We start from the raw sequence: 14,894 nt of genomic DNA, 5'->3' as shown, positions 1-14,894 counted from the left end.
TCAGTGCCCAAATCAGCCATTTTCAACAGGTCGAGTACAAAGCACTTGAATAAATCCAAATGATATTTACGATTTCATAACTGGTAAATTCCAACCTCCCACTTGGTTACGAACACAGTATTACAAGACCCAACTCCTAAACCTTAACCAATCTCAATTCCCCCCCCCCCGTGTGCCTGTCAGTTGGCATTGACAGGAGTGTTGAGGAGAGCCTTCTTCTCCGACCTATCTGAAATGGGTCAGGTCATACAAAAACTCCACAGTGAACCTTTATGGCACACTTACAGAGAAAAGAGTCAGGCTTGGCAGTTCAACTCTGCCATTGTGTCAGCATTTTTGTAGTGTTCCCATAACAAACCTCACTGAACAGTTACAACGTATTTTTTTATGTTTGGGCAAAGATCGCTGGGAAATATGCAAATACTGTCCAATGCCAAGCTAGTCCTTTTTGGCCAACAAACATGTTTCACATATTTCACTGGCCATTCTGAAGCCTTTCTATTAGTTGTCTTCAGGTAAAGATCAAAATAACATCAACCCAAGCAGCTGCCATGGGACATTGTCTTTCTAAAGCAACTATAGACCTACACCAGTGGCGGTCGGTGCTGTTTAAGATTAGGGGGGACAGTCATTCATATTCAATTCAACCAGCTCAATGTAACATCGATAGGTTTAGACTACCACTCTAATTTCCCCTATACGCATCATGAGGTTCCTACAACCTAGCCTAAGAATGAAAGTTTATAGCGTAAGTACACACGTCGAGAGACAAATTGGAGTTATCAAGGTGACAGACACATTGAATACCGCCTTGCAAACTCTTGCCTGCATCTACTGCAGCTGATCTAGGGTGTAATCATTAGGCCAAACAGTTGCCAGCGAGAGTTTCTATTGGACAAATTCATGTAGATTCATTACCGTTTCATTCCATTTGCTTCCATTTAAGAAACCTTTTTCAACAGAATCGGCCGAGTGAATACACCCCTGATCACCCGCACACACATAGTAGCCACATACGTACAGCATCATCACTTTGCTTGTTGTATAATTCCATCTCGCATCTATGCACTCTCCTCTTCTCACCTTTTCCCTTCGCTCATAGAGTTCAGTGCACAACACAATAGCTGTCTGTGACCAAGCGAAAAAAACTTTCCAAGCCAAACCTTCATACCATAACCGCTAACCGTTACATACAGCCTACATCATTGTCACCAAATTAGCTAACGTCATAGTTAATATAGCTACTAGAACTAACGTGTTTGTAAACCCGCTGTAATCACGTAGTACAGTGTACAGCAAGAAGTTAAGCAGTTACACCAGCAGCACCCGATGGCAATAAATCAATAAAACCGAAAGCTTACCTTGACTTGGAAGAGTTCCGGTGTTGGATAGCCTTAGCCAGCTACTTGGCATAAATAGCATTCCTCTCTGTTTGAGCCGAGTATTTGAGTAGGCTAAATCAGCTACCTGCATTAGCTAAGTAAGCTAAGTAGGGGAAAGTGACAAATATACAACAAAATATAGCTACAGTGCCTTCAGAAAGTATTCAGACCCCTTGAATTTTTCCACATTTTGTTACTTTACAGCCTTACTCTAAAATGAATTTAAAAAATAAAAAATCCTCATCAATTTACACACAATACCACATAATGACAAAGCAATGCACTGGAGCTCTCTCTCTCTGCTGCTTCTGTTCAAAACTCTTCAACTATTGTCTTTCTCTCTCTTTAAGTCAACTACTCATCACATTTTATGTACTGCAGTGCTAGCTAGCTTGATTAAGCTTTCAATACCAGATTCATTCTCTGATCCTTTGATTGGGTGGACAACATGTCAATTCATGTTGCAAGAGCTCTGATAGGTTGGAGGACGTCCTCCGGAAGTTGTCGAAATTACTGTGTAAGTTTATGGAAGGGGATGAGAACCATGAGCCTCCTAGGTTTTGCATGGAAGTCAATGTACCCAGAGGAGGATGGAAAATAGCTGTTCTCTGGCCACACCATGGTGCTACCCCAGAGAGTGCTGTTGAGGCTACTGACCATTGCAAAACAGTGTGTTTTAATCAGTTATTTGGTGACTTCAATATTTTTAGTATAGTTTTATCTAAAAAGGATAACTTTTAATTGTTAACTATTTTTATTTTTATGAAATTTACTGAGTAGGATGGTCCTCTCCTCCCTCTGAGGATCCTCCACTGATACACCTAAGACCCAGCATTCTCAAGTCTACAGCATGCTGCATCTCAGGGTAGTGAGGGTACTGCACTAATATATTGCATAGCATCACCACATGCTAATATTGTTAACCTGACTTGGGATATGTGACAATCCATATGTCGCTACATCTGAGGGAGAAGTAGGCCTATTTGGTCACAAACTCTATTGGGGTGCTTTGCATGTCTGCCTCGCTCTCGGCCATCCTCAAAACGGGCACCAAACGAAAATATCTTTGTAATCAATTCAAAGGCTATAATTATATTTGATTTGTGAGCGATAGTATGGCTTGGCTAGGACGTGATAGTGCACGAGCGAAGAACGCCTTGACCTTCAGGCTTCAGCCAATCACATCGTTGCAAATTGATGAAATTGGATGCACTCATGTGATGCGTGCGCCCCCCCCTCTCAGCATCAGCACCAGTTCGCTGTGGCGAGGAATGCCTTCAAGCATCCATGAAGCATTCAAGATGATATAGGTAGGCCTATTGTTCTTGGAAGATCAAATCAACAGATTAGGTTTTTCAATATACGTGAATGGTATCATGAGCCAATGGAATGCTCCGGTTGTTAGCCTGAATTGCTCAAATCTGTTAATAATGAAGTTCGACTTGTCACACAAATAGCAGGCAGGTGAAATAAATATAGATTTGAACAGAATATATTGGAATAGAATAGACACGAATAGAATGCATCACTCTCATGTTTTACGGATGCATAATGTGGGGGCGTGGCTCCATCGAAACAAGACTCAGCCTCCTTATTCCAATTGGCCAGACCAGCCATGTTCTAGAACCGGGAAGTTATGGAAAGTCAGCGCTCCGGCGATTCTCAATACATCTCTTTGTACGTTACACAAGAGGAGTAGACTGAGTAGTGTGTGCTAGTTTGAGCCGTCCTCTTTCGGAACTGTTGTTGACATTCAGTAATGAAGGGAACTCGTCAATGACTCCAAGGGTAAACATTTTGGAGTGATTATTACACGCGCATTACCAAAACTTCTCAGTCCTCGCCAAGGACTGTCCACCCGGTATGTTCGACCTAACGAAGGAATGGAATCTGTCGTTTGCCGGCTGCGGGTTCCTGGGGATTTATCACATCGGAGTGGCCAGCTGCCTGTTGGAACAAGCGCCCTACCTTATCAAAGGTGCCACCAAGATTTACGGGGCTTCGGCCGGTGCCCTAACCGCCTCGGTGCTCGCCAGCCAGGCATCCATAGGTAGGCATACTATACCCTACACTGGCCACTTGCGTTCACCACACCTTGTCATCAGTGGAATGCCTGGATGGAGACTTTCACGCAAAAGAGTCAGACTGGTAGCCCAGGCCCCTCTTTCATGTGTTTATGCAATTTTAGATTAGCAACTAAATTACCTTCAAATAACAATCACTTGTGGCCTTGATACATGGGGTGAAAATATTTAAATAATGCTTAAAACTTTGCTCTTATGTAATAGATAGGTGGTTATACTGGGGCTCCTTTGTAGCTCAGTATAGAGCATGGCGCTTGTAATGCCAGGGTAGTGGGTTCAATTCCCGGGTCAACATAGACATAATATGTATTCACACATGACTGTAAGCCTCTTTGGATAAAAGCATCTGCTAAATGGCATGTATTATGTAATAAACTACAAATTATGCATAATTACATGGTCAGAGACAAATGCCTGCCTGTGTATAAGTATGGTAGCCTACCATTGATAAATGCCATCTGAGTCAGTTATAGGACCTTTGGCCTTTTGGTCCTCTGGATCAGAGGCCTCCCAATGGTACTGATTGATCTCGCTGACTAAGGGAAAACCCAATCACGATTAAGAGCAAATATGCCCCTGTGTGACATAAAACGTGACAAGGAAAGCACTTAGGTGAGTCTCTGTGTGATACAATGCCTCTTTCCCTTTCTTTTATACCTGATAACCTTATGGTGAAGAGACAAAGGACTGGGGGACTGTAAGTGTTCCAATTGTGTCTTGTCTAAATGAGAGAGAGACAGAGAGACAGAGAGAGAGAGAGAGAGAGAGAGAGAGAGAGAGAGAGAGAGAGAGAGAGAGAATGCTATTTGGCCCTAAACAGAGAGTACACAGTGGCAGAATACCTGACCACTGTGACTGACCCAAACTTAAGGAAAGCTTTGACTATGTACAGACTCATTGAGCATTACCTTGCTATTGAGAAAGGCTGCCGTAGGCAGACATGGCTCTCAAGAGAAGACAGGCAATGTGCACACTGCCCACAAAATAAAGTGGAAACTGAGCTGCACTTCCTAACCTCCTGCCCAATGTATGACCACATTAGAGACACATATTTCCCTCAGATTACACAGATCCACAAATAATTCGAAAACAAACCCAATTTTGATAAACTCCCATATCTACTGGGTGAAATCCCACAGTGTGCCATCACAGCAGCAAGATTTGTGACCTGTTGCCACAAGAAAAGGGTAACCAGTGAAGAACAAACACCATTGTAAATACAACCCATATTTATGCTTATTTATTTTCCCTTGTGTACTTTAACCATTTGTACATTGTTACAAAACTGTATATATACATAATATGACATTTGTAATGTCTTTATTGTTTTGAAACTTCTGTATGTGTAATGTTCACTGTTCATTTTTATTGTTTATTTCACTTTTGTATATTATCTACCTTACTTACTTCAGCAATGTTAACACATGTTTCCCATGTCAATAAAGCCCCTTGAATTGAATTGAATTGAGAGAGAGAGAGACTTACTGAGTGAACAGTCAACAAAGGGGTCATTAAGAGTCAAAGGAAAGTACTGGATTGTCGTGAAAATTGCCAGAAGAAAGATATAGGTTACCGTTCATGACCTCAGTTTTTATAGGGTTACATTTTTCACTGTCACTCAGTGACTCCCAGGTGTTCCACTGATAAGACGACCTCGGTATGTTTTTAATCACCTGATCTTCTTTACTAGAACTCTGTCTGTGAGCATAAAACAATTTAGATCCATTCCATCCAAGTGTAGATCAGATGAACACAACTTGCTCAGTACAGTTGCAGGGCAGTAAATAAGGGAAACCAGTGGATATTTTCTTTTTGTGAGCTTCGGATCACTGTTTAGTTCCGTTGAGAATCAATCTTCCTTTGAATAGAAAACATTGTCCAAATCCTCCCAATGGAAGGCCCTAACACAACCGACAGACTGTCCCTCCTTGCTCCCGTCCTCTAGCTAAGTGCTGTGAGGATGTGATCGAGACTGCCAAGGAGGCCCGGAAACATAACCTGGGTCCCCTCCACCCCTCCTTCAACCTGGTCAAGGTCATCAGGTCGGGCCTGGAGCGCGACCTGCCCGCCGATGCACACACACTCGCCTCCGGGAGGCTGTGTGTGTCACTCACTCGCGTGTCTGATGGACAAAACGTCATCGTGTCCGTGTTCAAGTCCAAGGAGGAGCTCATCCAGGTCAGTGTCCTCACTCAACCCACCTGGGCTGCTATTCACAAAACATGTCAGAGTAGGAGTACTGATATAGGATCGGTTTTGCCACTTGAGACCTGATCGTAGATCAGAACTCCTACAATGAAACACATTGTGAATATGGGCCTGATGGGAGTTTTTCCATATCCCACATTTATCCCATACATATCCCAGACATATTTGTCCTTTCAGCTCCTGGCCTTGCCATTGACTGTTTACATTAGTTGTATGAAGTGTAAACTGGGTTGGACTGTGTAACATCTCTCTCTGGTGTGTCTACAGGCGCTGCTGTGTAGCTGTTTCATCCCCATATACTGTGGCCTGATCCCCCCATCCTTCCAAGGAGTGGTAAGTGCCCAAGGCCCTAATGCCTCAACTGCTTTCTTACATTTCCTTGATCACGGTTTCCTTTATTTTCTAAGAAAAATCAGCAAATTTTGGACTGAGTTTATTATGGTCTTTAAGATGCCTTTATTGCTCAGGTCATAGTCATAAGGAGTCATAAGGAGTCTGTCTGTCTGTCTGTCTGTCTGTCTGTCTGTCTGTCTGTCTGTCTGTCTGTCTGTCTGTCTGTCTGTCTGTCTGTCTGTCTGTCTGTCTGTCTGTCTGTCTGTCTGTCTGTCTGTCTGTCTGTCTGTCTGTCTGTCCGTCCGTCCGTCCGTCCGTCCGTCCGTCCGTCTGTCTGTCTTTGCATACACATTCTTGTACTTTTTTATTTGTCGATCGACCTTACCCTAGTAGCTAATCAGCCTGAGAACCATTTCCCCTGGCAGGCCAGTGGTGTTTTATATACTTCCAGACTGGGTTCTGGCCTCAGCAGATTGGGACCAGAGTCCAGGGTGGCTCCATTCTAAACTGAGTCACTAGGACATAGGAGCACAGTCCTCCAAAACATCAACTACCATATAGCACTGACCGATTTATGCAGCTTATTCTCTAGTATATTTCACTGCTATCTGCTCTTGTTATTCTTGAGGGCATATAGCTGCTATCTGGGCATGTCCCTGGCTCAGTGCCAAAGTATACATCCATAGAACATAGGCAGAACACACTAGATTGTCCAATAAATATAGGCTATAGTTAGTGTGTCCTATAGTCGGGTGAGTCAGGTTCACAGATAGCTATTTAGATATCCTGTTTAAACTCCTCCACCCCAGTCCAGTCTCTCTCTCTCTCTGGTTGTCTGCTGTACATTGTGTACCATTCTGTCTCTGGGGATGAACGGGCCCAGAGCCAAGTTTACATTGTGACTTAACACATTAACACTCATAACTGTCGTATGCCCCATCTCTCTATATAGATGTATGTCCCATCTCTCTCTATATAGATGTATGCCCCATCTCTCTATATAGATGTATGTCCCATCTCTCTATATATATGTATGTCCCATCTCTCTCTATATAGATGTATGCCCCATCTCTCTATATAGATGTATGTCCCATCTCTCTATATAGATGTATGTCCCATCTCTCTATATAGATGTATGCCCCATCTCTCTATATATATGTATTCCCCATCTCTCTATATAGATGTATGTCCCATCTCTCTATATAGATGTATGTCCCATCTCTCTCTATATATGTATGTCCCATCTGTCTATATAGATGTATGTCCCATCTCTCTCTATATATGTATGTCCCATCTCTCTATATAGATGTATGGCCCATCTCTCTATATAGATGTATGTCCCATCTCTCTATTTAGACGTATGTCCCATCTCTCTATATAGATGTATGCCCCATCTCTCTATATAGATGTATGTCCCATCTCTCTATTTAGACGTATGTCCCATCTCTCTATATAGATGTATGCCCCATCTCTCTATATAGATGTATGTCCCATCTCTCTATATAGATGTATGGCCCATCTCTCTATATAGATGTATGTCCCATCTCTCTATTTAGACGTATGTCCCATCTCTCTATATAGATGTAAGCCCCATCTCTCTATATAGATGTATGTCCCATCTCTCTATATATACATGTATGTCCCATCTCTCTATATAGATGTATGCTCCATCTCTCTCTATATATATATGTATGTCCCATCTCTCTCTATATATATATGTATGTCCCATCTCTCTATATAGATGTATTTCCCATCTCTCTGTATAGATGTATGTACCAACTCTCTATATAGATGTATGTCCCATCTCTCTCTATATAGATGTATGTCCCATCTCTCTATATAGATGTATGTCCCATCTCTCTATATATACATGTATGTCCCATCTCTCTATATAGATGTATGCTCCATCTCTCTCTCTATATATATATATGTATGTCCCATCTCTCTCTATATATATATGTATGTCCCATCTCTCTATATAGATGTATTTCCCATCTCTCTGTATAGATGTATGTCCCAACTCTCTATTTAGACGTATGTCCCATCTCTCTCTATATATATATATGTATGTCCCATCTCTCTATATAGATGTATGTCCCATCTCTCTATATAGATGTATGTCCCATCTCTCTCTATATATGTATGTCCCATCTGTCTATATAGATGTATGTCCCATCTCTCTCTATATATGTATGTCCCATCTCTCTATATAGATGTATGGCCCATCTCTCTATATAGATGTATGTCCCATCTCTCTATTTAGACGTATGTCCCATCTCTCTATATAGATGTATGCCCCATCTCTCTATATAGATGTAAGCCCCATCTCTCTATATAGATGTATGTCCCATCTCTCTATATATACATGTATGTCCCATCTCTCTATATAGATGTATGCTCCATCTCTCTCTCTATATATATGTATGTCCCATCTCTCAATATAGATGTATGTCCCATCTCTCTATATAGATGTATGCCCCTTCTCTATATATATGTATGTCCCATATATATGTATGTCCCATATATAGATATATATATATATATATATATATGTATGTCCCATCTCTCTATATAGATGTATGTCCCATCTCTCTCTCTCTATATATATGTATGTCCCATCTCTCTATATAGATGTATGTCCCATCTCTCTATATATATATGTATGCCTTATCTCTCTATATAGATGTATGTCCCATCTCTCTATATATATGTATGTCCCATCTCTCGATATAGTTGTATGTCCCATCTTTCTATATAGATGTATGCCCCATCTCTCTATATAGATGTATGTTCCATCTCTCTATATAGATGTATCTCATATACTAGGCCTATTGTGACAAGTAGGTCATGAACAGTCATGAATGGGACATTGTCTTTCAGTCATAAATGAATTTTGAAAAGCATATCTGAGTGCATGAGTTTGACCTTTTTGCCAGTTGACTGAGCATGTACTTTTTCAGAATACTGTACATACTATTTATTTAAAAGTTTCTTGTGAAGGTGATGCGGTTTCATTTGAACTAGATTTCATCACTGGACTACATTCTGGTAACAGTTGGTTTTGACACTCTGATAAAGGAAATATAGTACATGATTTGCCCTCAGCCCTGAACTCATTGCCAACCTCACTGCCAAATTGAGTCTTGATCATGTGTCACGATCGTTTAGAGATGGATTGGACCAAGGTGCAGCGTGGTAAGCGTACATGTTACTTTTATTTAAATGACACCGAAAAAACAACAAAATACAAAAACGAACGTAACTCTACATGCAGTGCAGAAAGCAACTACACACAAACAAGATCCCACAATCTAAGGTGGGAAAAAGGGCTGCCTAAGTATGATCCCCAATCAGAGACAATGATAAACAGCTGCCTCTGATTGGGAACCATACTAGGCCAACAAGGAAATAGAAACATACATTTGCCCACCCAAGTCACACCCTGACCTAATCAAATAGAGAATAAAAAAGGCTCACTAAGGTCAGGGCATGACATCATGCTTTGGAACTGGCACTGATATCCTTTTTCCCCCTCAGATGTTCTAAGCCTTTTACACTGGAAAATTATGAATTCATTTTGAAATCTTAGAGGGTAGCATCTGAACTTGAAATAGAGCTGCATCGGGTAATTACATAAGACTGGTGTAAAAATGTATTCATTCTCCAAATAGTGATGTCAGATTGTTTGGTCATGAGTTGGCATTGTGGAGAAGCTGGCTAAGGGGAAATATTGTACTGACATGCCTAATATGCCCTCAAGAGGGGAATGTTTCCTTGAATATGTCGTATCGTATCATATTAGATTTCAGTGATAACCGAGTTGGGTTATAAGTGACATATTTTTTAGCAAAAGATAGGCGGAGGAAGTCAACAACAAATATTTTAAGTATATAAATAGAGATGTAGAACAGTCATCTCTGTCAGCCCTGAGACATCTTGACCACAGTATGCCCGGGGTCTTGTTCTGTGGAGAGGCTGTGGTCCTGATGTAAGTTGTACATGGTTCAAAAAACACCCAAGTATTCTCACTTTCGCTCTCCCTCCTCCCTCTCTCCCCCCTCTTCTCTCTCCAGCGTTATGTGGATGGGGGGATCAGTGACAACCTTCCTCAGTCAGAACTGAAGAACACCATCACCATCTCTCCGTTCTCAGGCGAAAGTGACATCTGTCCCCGGGACACCTCCTTCAATATCCACGAGCTTCGTTTCACCAACACCTCCATCCAGATTAACCTGGGCAATATGTACCGCCTCAGCAAAGCCCTGTTTCCCCCAGAACCCAAGGTAGGGCGACCGCTATGACTGCTTACCGATGCGTTATGCTTAGCCCCGGGAAGAGGTTTGAAGTCCTTTATGTAGGGCCTGTCCCCGAAGGAAGGATGGAGGATCAGGATGCCCTTTAGTCTCATTCATCAGATGGGTTGTTTATGACTACTTGTAAATAAATGCCTTATGTATTAGTTATGTGTTATGAAATCCTTATTTAGGTACCCTTGAAACATTCTATACATTTCTGTAGGAGAGTGTAGTAGTCTGGTATGGGAGACTGGACCCCTGACCTCCCACTGTCCTATTCCCTGATTGTATAACTCCAACTCCCCCATTTCACCCCCTACCCTATCTCCTCTTTGGACTCTGCCTCCTTCCCTTACCCCCATACTTCCTATCTGAACTTTGCCCTCCGCGGTCCCTCCCTAACTCCACAGTGATCAATACTGGCATGACATTACTGGCTTTTGTCCTTGTTTAATTGCATTTCCTGTATTGCACATTCTTCTTCACTGTCTGGATATTAACATGGGAGTCAACTTTTAGCGTAAGATGAACTTTGCCCTGTTTGAGGTTGATCTGTGTCTCTTGGTTCAGTTTTCGCTGTGTTATCATTGTTGCTGCAATCCAAGATCTGACACTGTCTTTTCACCTCCATGTGTGTCTGGAATGTTGTGTTTTCTGGAATTTGGGTATAATGCCGAATCCCACTGACAGAGCCATGTGCAGAGGCCCTACTTCGAAAAGGAAGTGTGTGTTTCTCTTGACTCTGCCCACCTTTGACATAGTGTTTACACATGACATGCGCAGACACACACATAGAACACTCCACCCTACTTTTTCCCTCACGTGTCATAGTGTTTAACCCACCCTGACTAAATTCACACATACTGTAGGTCGTGACACTGTGACGTTAGCTATCCACATACCTCTCTCCCTGTTGCTTTGTTGTTGTAGGAACACAAAATAAGGAGTAGCCAGAGAACAGGGAGAACTCTGCCACGTTGACCATTAACCCTTAGTCAAACACTTCCTGGATTGTTGTCCATCCACAAATACAGGAGCCTGTTGCACAGGAGAGTTCTGGCTGATATGAGTCATTCCCCTCTGTTTTATGTGGTTATATACAGCTGTACTTGTGTAATACGGTTGTTAACTGTCAGCAATAAGATGATTGCTAATCAGTCAGTGGTAGTGATAGTTATAACTAATCACATAATGTGAGATCATGCTCTGTATCGTGTGTGTGTGGGTATATCTGAGCCCTGATGATCCTGTGATATGATTATTTATTCAATTTACCTCTTGCTTATGATCCCCTACCTCAATAGGTACGATCTATGTGTTTTCTTTGACAGGTCATGGCAGAGATATGTCAGAGTGGCTACAAGGACGCCCTTCGCTTTCTTGAGGAGAACCGTGAGTATTACCATGTTGCCTTTGACAGTAATAGTGGGCTGTGCTAAGATCATAAGCTACTGTGATATACAGTACATGCAGTGAGCATCAATGATGTACAGGGTTCAACGTGAAGTATGGAGTCAACCTGCACTTATTTATGGGGTAATATTTTTTAAGGTTGTGTCGCAAAGACGATGAATTATATTGTTTATTATGTCAGATCTGCTGAAGCTGGAGTGTCCGACTGCCGGGCCCAACCCATCAGAAGCCATACACACCTGCTGCTGCAAGCCCATCGCCATGGAAACCACTAAGGACTGGATGCTCCGGCGGCTCCGCCTCCTGAGGAAGCGGCACTGGTGGCTGGACGAGCAGATTGTTGACAACCTGCCTACCCAAATCAAAAAAGGTAGATCGGAAGTTAACCTAGACTCGGATCTTTTCTGCTCCAAGCAACATTGTGTTGTCACCGCTCTGTTGTCAGTGACTTGTGGCTGTTGTGTGTCTCTGAAAGTCTTCTGAGGCTGTGCCCGTATCAGCGAAGTGTGACATATTGTGTCTCTATGACTGTAGTGTTCTGTGAGGCGTGCCAGCAGAAGCCTGGTCTGTATGCTCAGGTGTCTGAGATGCTGCCGGTCAGAGTGGCCTCCTACATGCTCCTGCCCTGCACACTACCTGTGGTATCAGCCTACTCTGTGGGCAAGAGGTAAGATGACATCCAACACCACCAGTGCTACCTACCACTAACAACCCCTCAATGAACTCAACGCGGTCACAGTAGCTCAAACAGCAACCAAGGATGACAACACTAATGCAAACAAATCAGCTACTAAACCCTGAACTAGCCTTTAGCATAACTAGCCTTTAACATACAGCAGCCAATACCTTCAAACTAGCCCGGACAGCAACCACTGACAACAAAGTAGTCTTTAAAGCAGTCATTAGCCCACCACATCAACAAAAATAACACTGTGAATGCAAACAAACTAGGAACACAAACAGGTTTCCTACTAAACACAATCAATTTGAATGTGCTGCACACGCCACCTAGTGGGCAAGTCAATCCACCACAGGAATTCTTGTGAACTGGCCCCCACAGTGGTACATCACAGTACATTGACTTGCTGTGTTGTCCCTCTCCTGTGCTCCAGGATTGTGGAGTGGATCCCAGAGGTGCCTGCAGACATGCGTTGGCTAGCTGGGGTGGCTGGGGATGTGGCTGGGAGCTTGTACAGACAGGCCTGGAGAGGATCGCCAGTAGACATAACCAGGTGAGAGACATGGAGTTACTACTACTGGGTTATATTATGTATGGATGGATAGAGTATACTTGTAGATTTGGGTGTCTATCATACAGTATGAATAAAGTTTAATGCCCTTGTGTGTTTTTATTTTTGCAGTGATGGCTCCCTGAGGAATTGCAGGAGCCTGCCCCCGCCCCTAGATAGTGACAGACACAGGGAGAGAAACGGTCACCTCGCCGGGTTCGCTCTCTCTGCTCTTGACCTCCAAAGTCAATACTGGAACATCCCCACCGTCCCCTCTTCCCGCTGCCCCACCAGCCCCCTCATGCCCAGCCCCTCCCCACGACAGATCTGCTTCTTTGTTGGCTCGCAGGACGAGACTGACTGAGAGACCCATCAACCAATGAGAGGACACTGTGACTATAAAAAAATATATATGATAGGACAGTCCAGCTCAAGATCCCTCCCACAGGGCCTGTCTATAGACTATAGGAACTGTGAAGGGTGGTTTGGGATGGACAAAATATGGTAATGTGATCGAATAGCTTTGGAATCCAGAACTGTTGCTATAGACACTCTAATGACTCAATCATGTCTTTTGATCACTCCACCATCCATATTTCATTCTATTGTACCACATTGGAAAACAATTTACCAGCTCACCACCAAAGACCTCTCTGCAAGTTATTTTTTGGGGGGAATTACACATTTTATATCTAACAATGTCTAGTTTTTCCAGATAACTTGTCACTACAACTCTACCTACCTACCTACCTACCTAGAGGAGGCTGGTGGAAGGAGCTATAGGATGACCGGCTCATTGTAATGGCTGGAACGATATCAAACGCATCAAACATATGGAAACCATGTTTCACTTCGTTCCATTAATTCCATCCCAGCCAATATAATGAGCCTGAGGTAATTTAGCTCCTCCCACCAGCCTCCTTTACTACCTACCTACAGACAGTACACAAGAGGTTGGTAGCACCTTAATTGGGGGGGGGGGGGGACTCGTGGTAATGGCTGGAGCGGAATTAGTGGAATAGTATGAAATACATCACATGGTTTCCATGTATTTGGTACCATTCCATTATTATGAGCTGTCCTCCCCTCAGCAGCCTCCTTTGCAGCAGTACACACCTACCTGTGTTCAGTTAAATGTAGAATTCATTCCTAACGGACTGTTGACTTGAGTTGACGTTGACTTCCTTGACTATGAGCTGTGTGTTTTCCTGACTACTATTAGACAGGACCCTTGAACTATTATGAGGACCCTTGAACTAACTATGAACTATTTTGATGAGCTGTTATGTCAAGAAAATTGAGTTACAAAACCATGATGCATCTGCAAAAATCATTCTGAGGACTAAGATGTCCAGTTTTTGGGAATGTTTCTTATTTTAAATACATTTGACATTTTTGCCAGAATTTTTACATTTTTCACAGCAAATTCTCTTTCCATTCGGATTAAATTCTCGGGTCATTTTATTTTTTTAAAATCTTTAGAAAAACAAATGTATATAAATAAAACACAAAATATGTTGCTGTAGTTTGTCCATACATCATACAAATTGTATACTAGTTAAGGTTTACATTAAACTATACTATTTAGAATTAAAGTTAAAGTAATAGACACATCTCAACATCAACTGTTCAGAGGAGAATGCATGAGTCAGGCCTTCATGGTCGAATTGCGGAAAAGAAACCACTACTAAAGGACACAAATAAGAAGAAACTTGCTTGAAACACGAACAATGGACATTAGACCGGTGTAAATCTGTCCTTCGATGGATGAGTCCAAATTTTAGATTTTTGGTTCCAACTGCTGTGTCTTTGTGAAACGCAGAGTGGCTGAACAGATGATCTCTGCCTGTGTGGTTCCCACCATGAAGCATGGAGGAGGAGGTGTGATGGTGCTTTGCTGGTGACACTGTCAGTGTTTTATTTAGAATTCAAGGCACACTTAACCAGCAA

At 42.4% G+C, this 14,894-nt stretch overlaps 1 protein-coding gene across 1 annotated transcript; it reads left to right on the top strand.

Moving 5' to 3' along the window:
* The first annotated feature begins 3,015 nt into the window (after positions 1-3,015).
* On the top strand, positions 3,016-13,923 carry LOC135515946 (patatin-like phospholipase domain-containing protein 2). Its single transcript, XM_064939829.1, has 9 exons — positions 3,016-3,432; positions 5,412-5,644; positions 5,942-6,007; positions 10,081-10,290; positions 11,634-11,694; positions 11,897-12,085; positions 12,250-12,382; positions 12,828-12,947; positions 13,077-13,923. The coding sequence occupies exons 1-9, from the start codon at positions 3,246-3,248 to the stop codon at positions 13,306-13,308; spliced, it is 1,431 nt and encodes a 476-aa protein (XP_064795901.1). The 5' UTR covers positions 3,016-3,245; the 3' UTR covers positions 13,309-13,923.
* Positions 13,924-14,894: the final 971 nt, after the last annotated feature.

The sequence above is a fragment of the Oncorhynchus masou genome, chromosome 27, assembly GCF_036934945.1.
Source record: "Oncorhynchus masou masou isolate Uvic2021 chromosome 27, UVic_Omas_1.1, whole genome shotgun sequence".
Classification (NCBI taxonomy): domain Eukaryota; kingdom Metazoa; phylum Chordata; class Actinopteri; order Salmoniformes; family Salmonidae; genus Oncorhynchus; species Oncorhynchus masou.
This window is presented reverse-complemented; position numbering and strand designations above follow the sequence as displayed.

What these genes read in the sequence shown, in the direction of transcription:
- LOC135515946 (XM_064939829.1), top strand. Translation starts at nt 3,246, where the DNA reads ATGTTCGACCTAACGAAGGAATGGAATCTGTCGTTTGCCGGCTGCGGG. An exon ending in CCCCATCCTTCCAAGGAGTG is followed by an intron (nt 6,008 to 10,080) that starts GTAAGTGCCCAA and finishes TTCTCTCTCCAG; the next exon opens with CGTTATGTGGATGGGGGGAT. An exon ending in TGTTTCCCCCAGAACCCAAG is followed by an intron (nt 10,291 to 11,633) that starts GTAGGGCGACCG and finishes TTTCTTTGACAG; the next exon opens with GTCATGGCAGAGATATGTCA.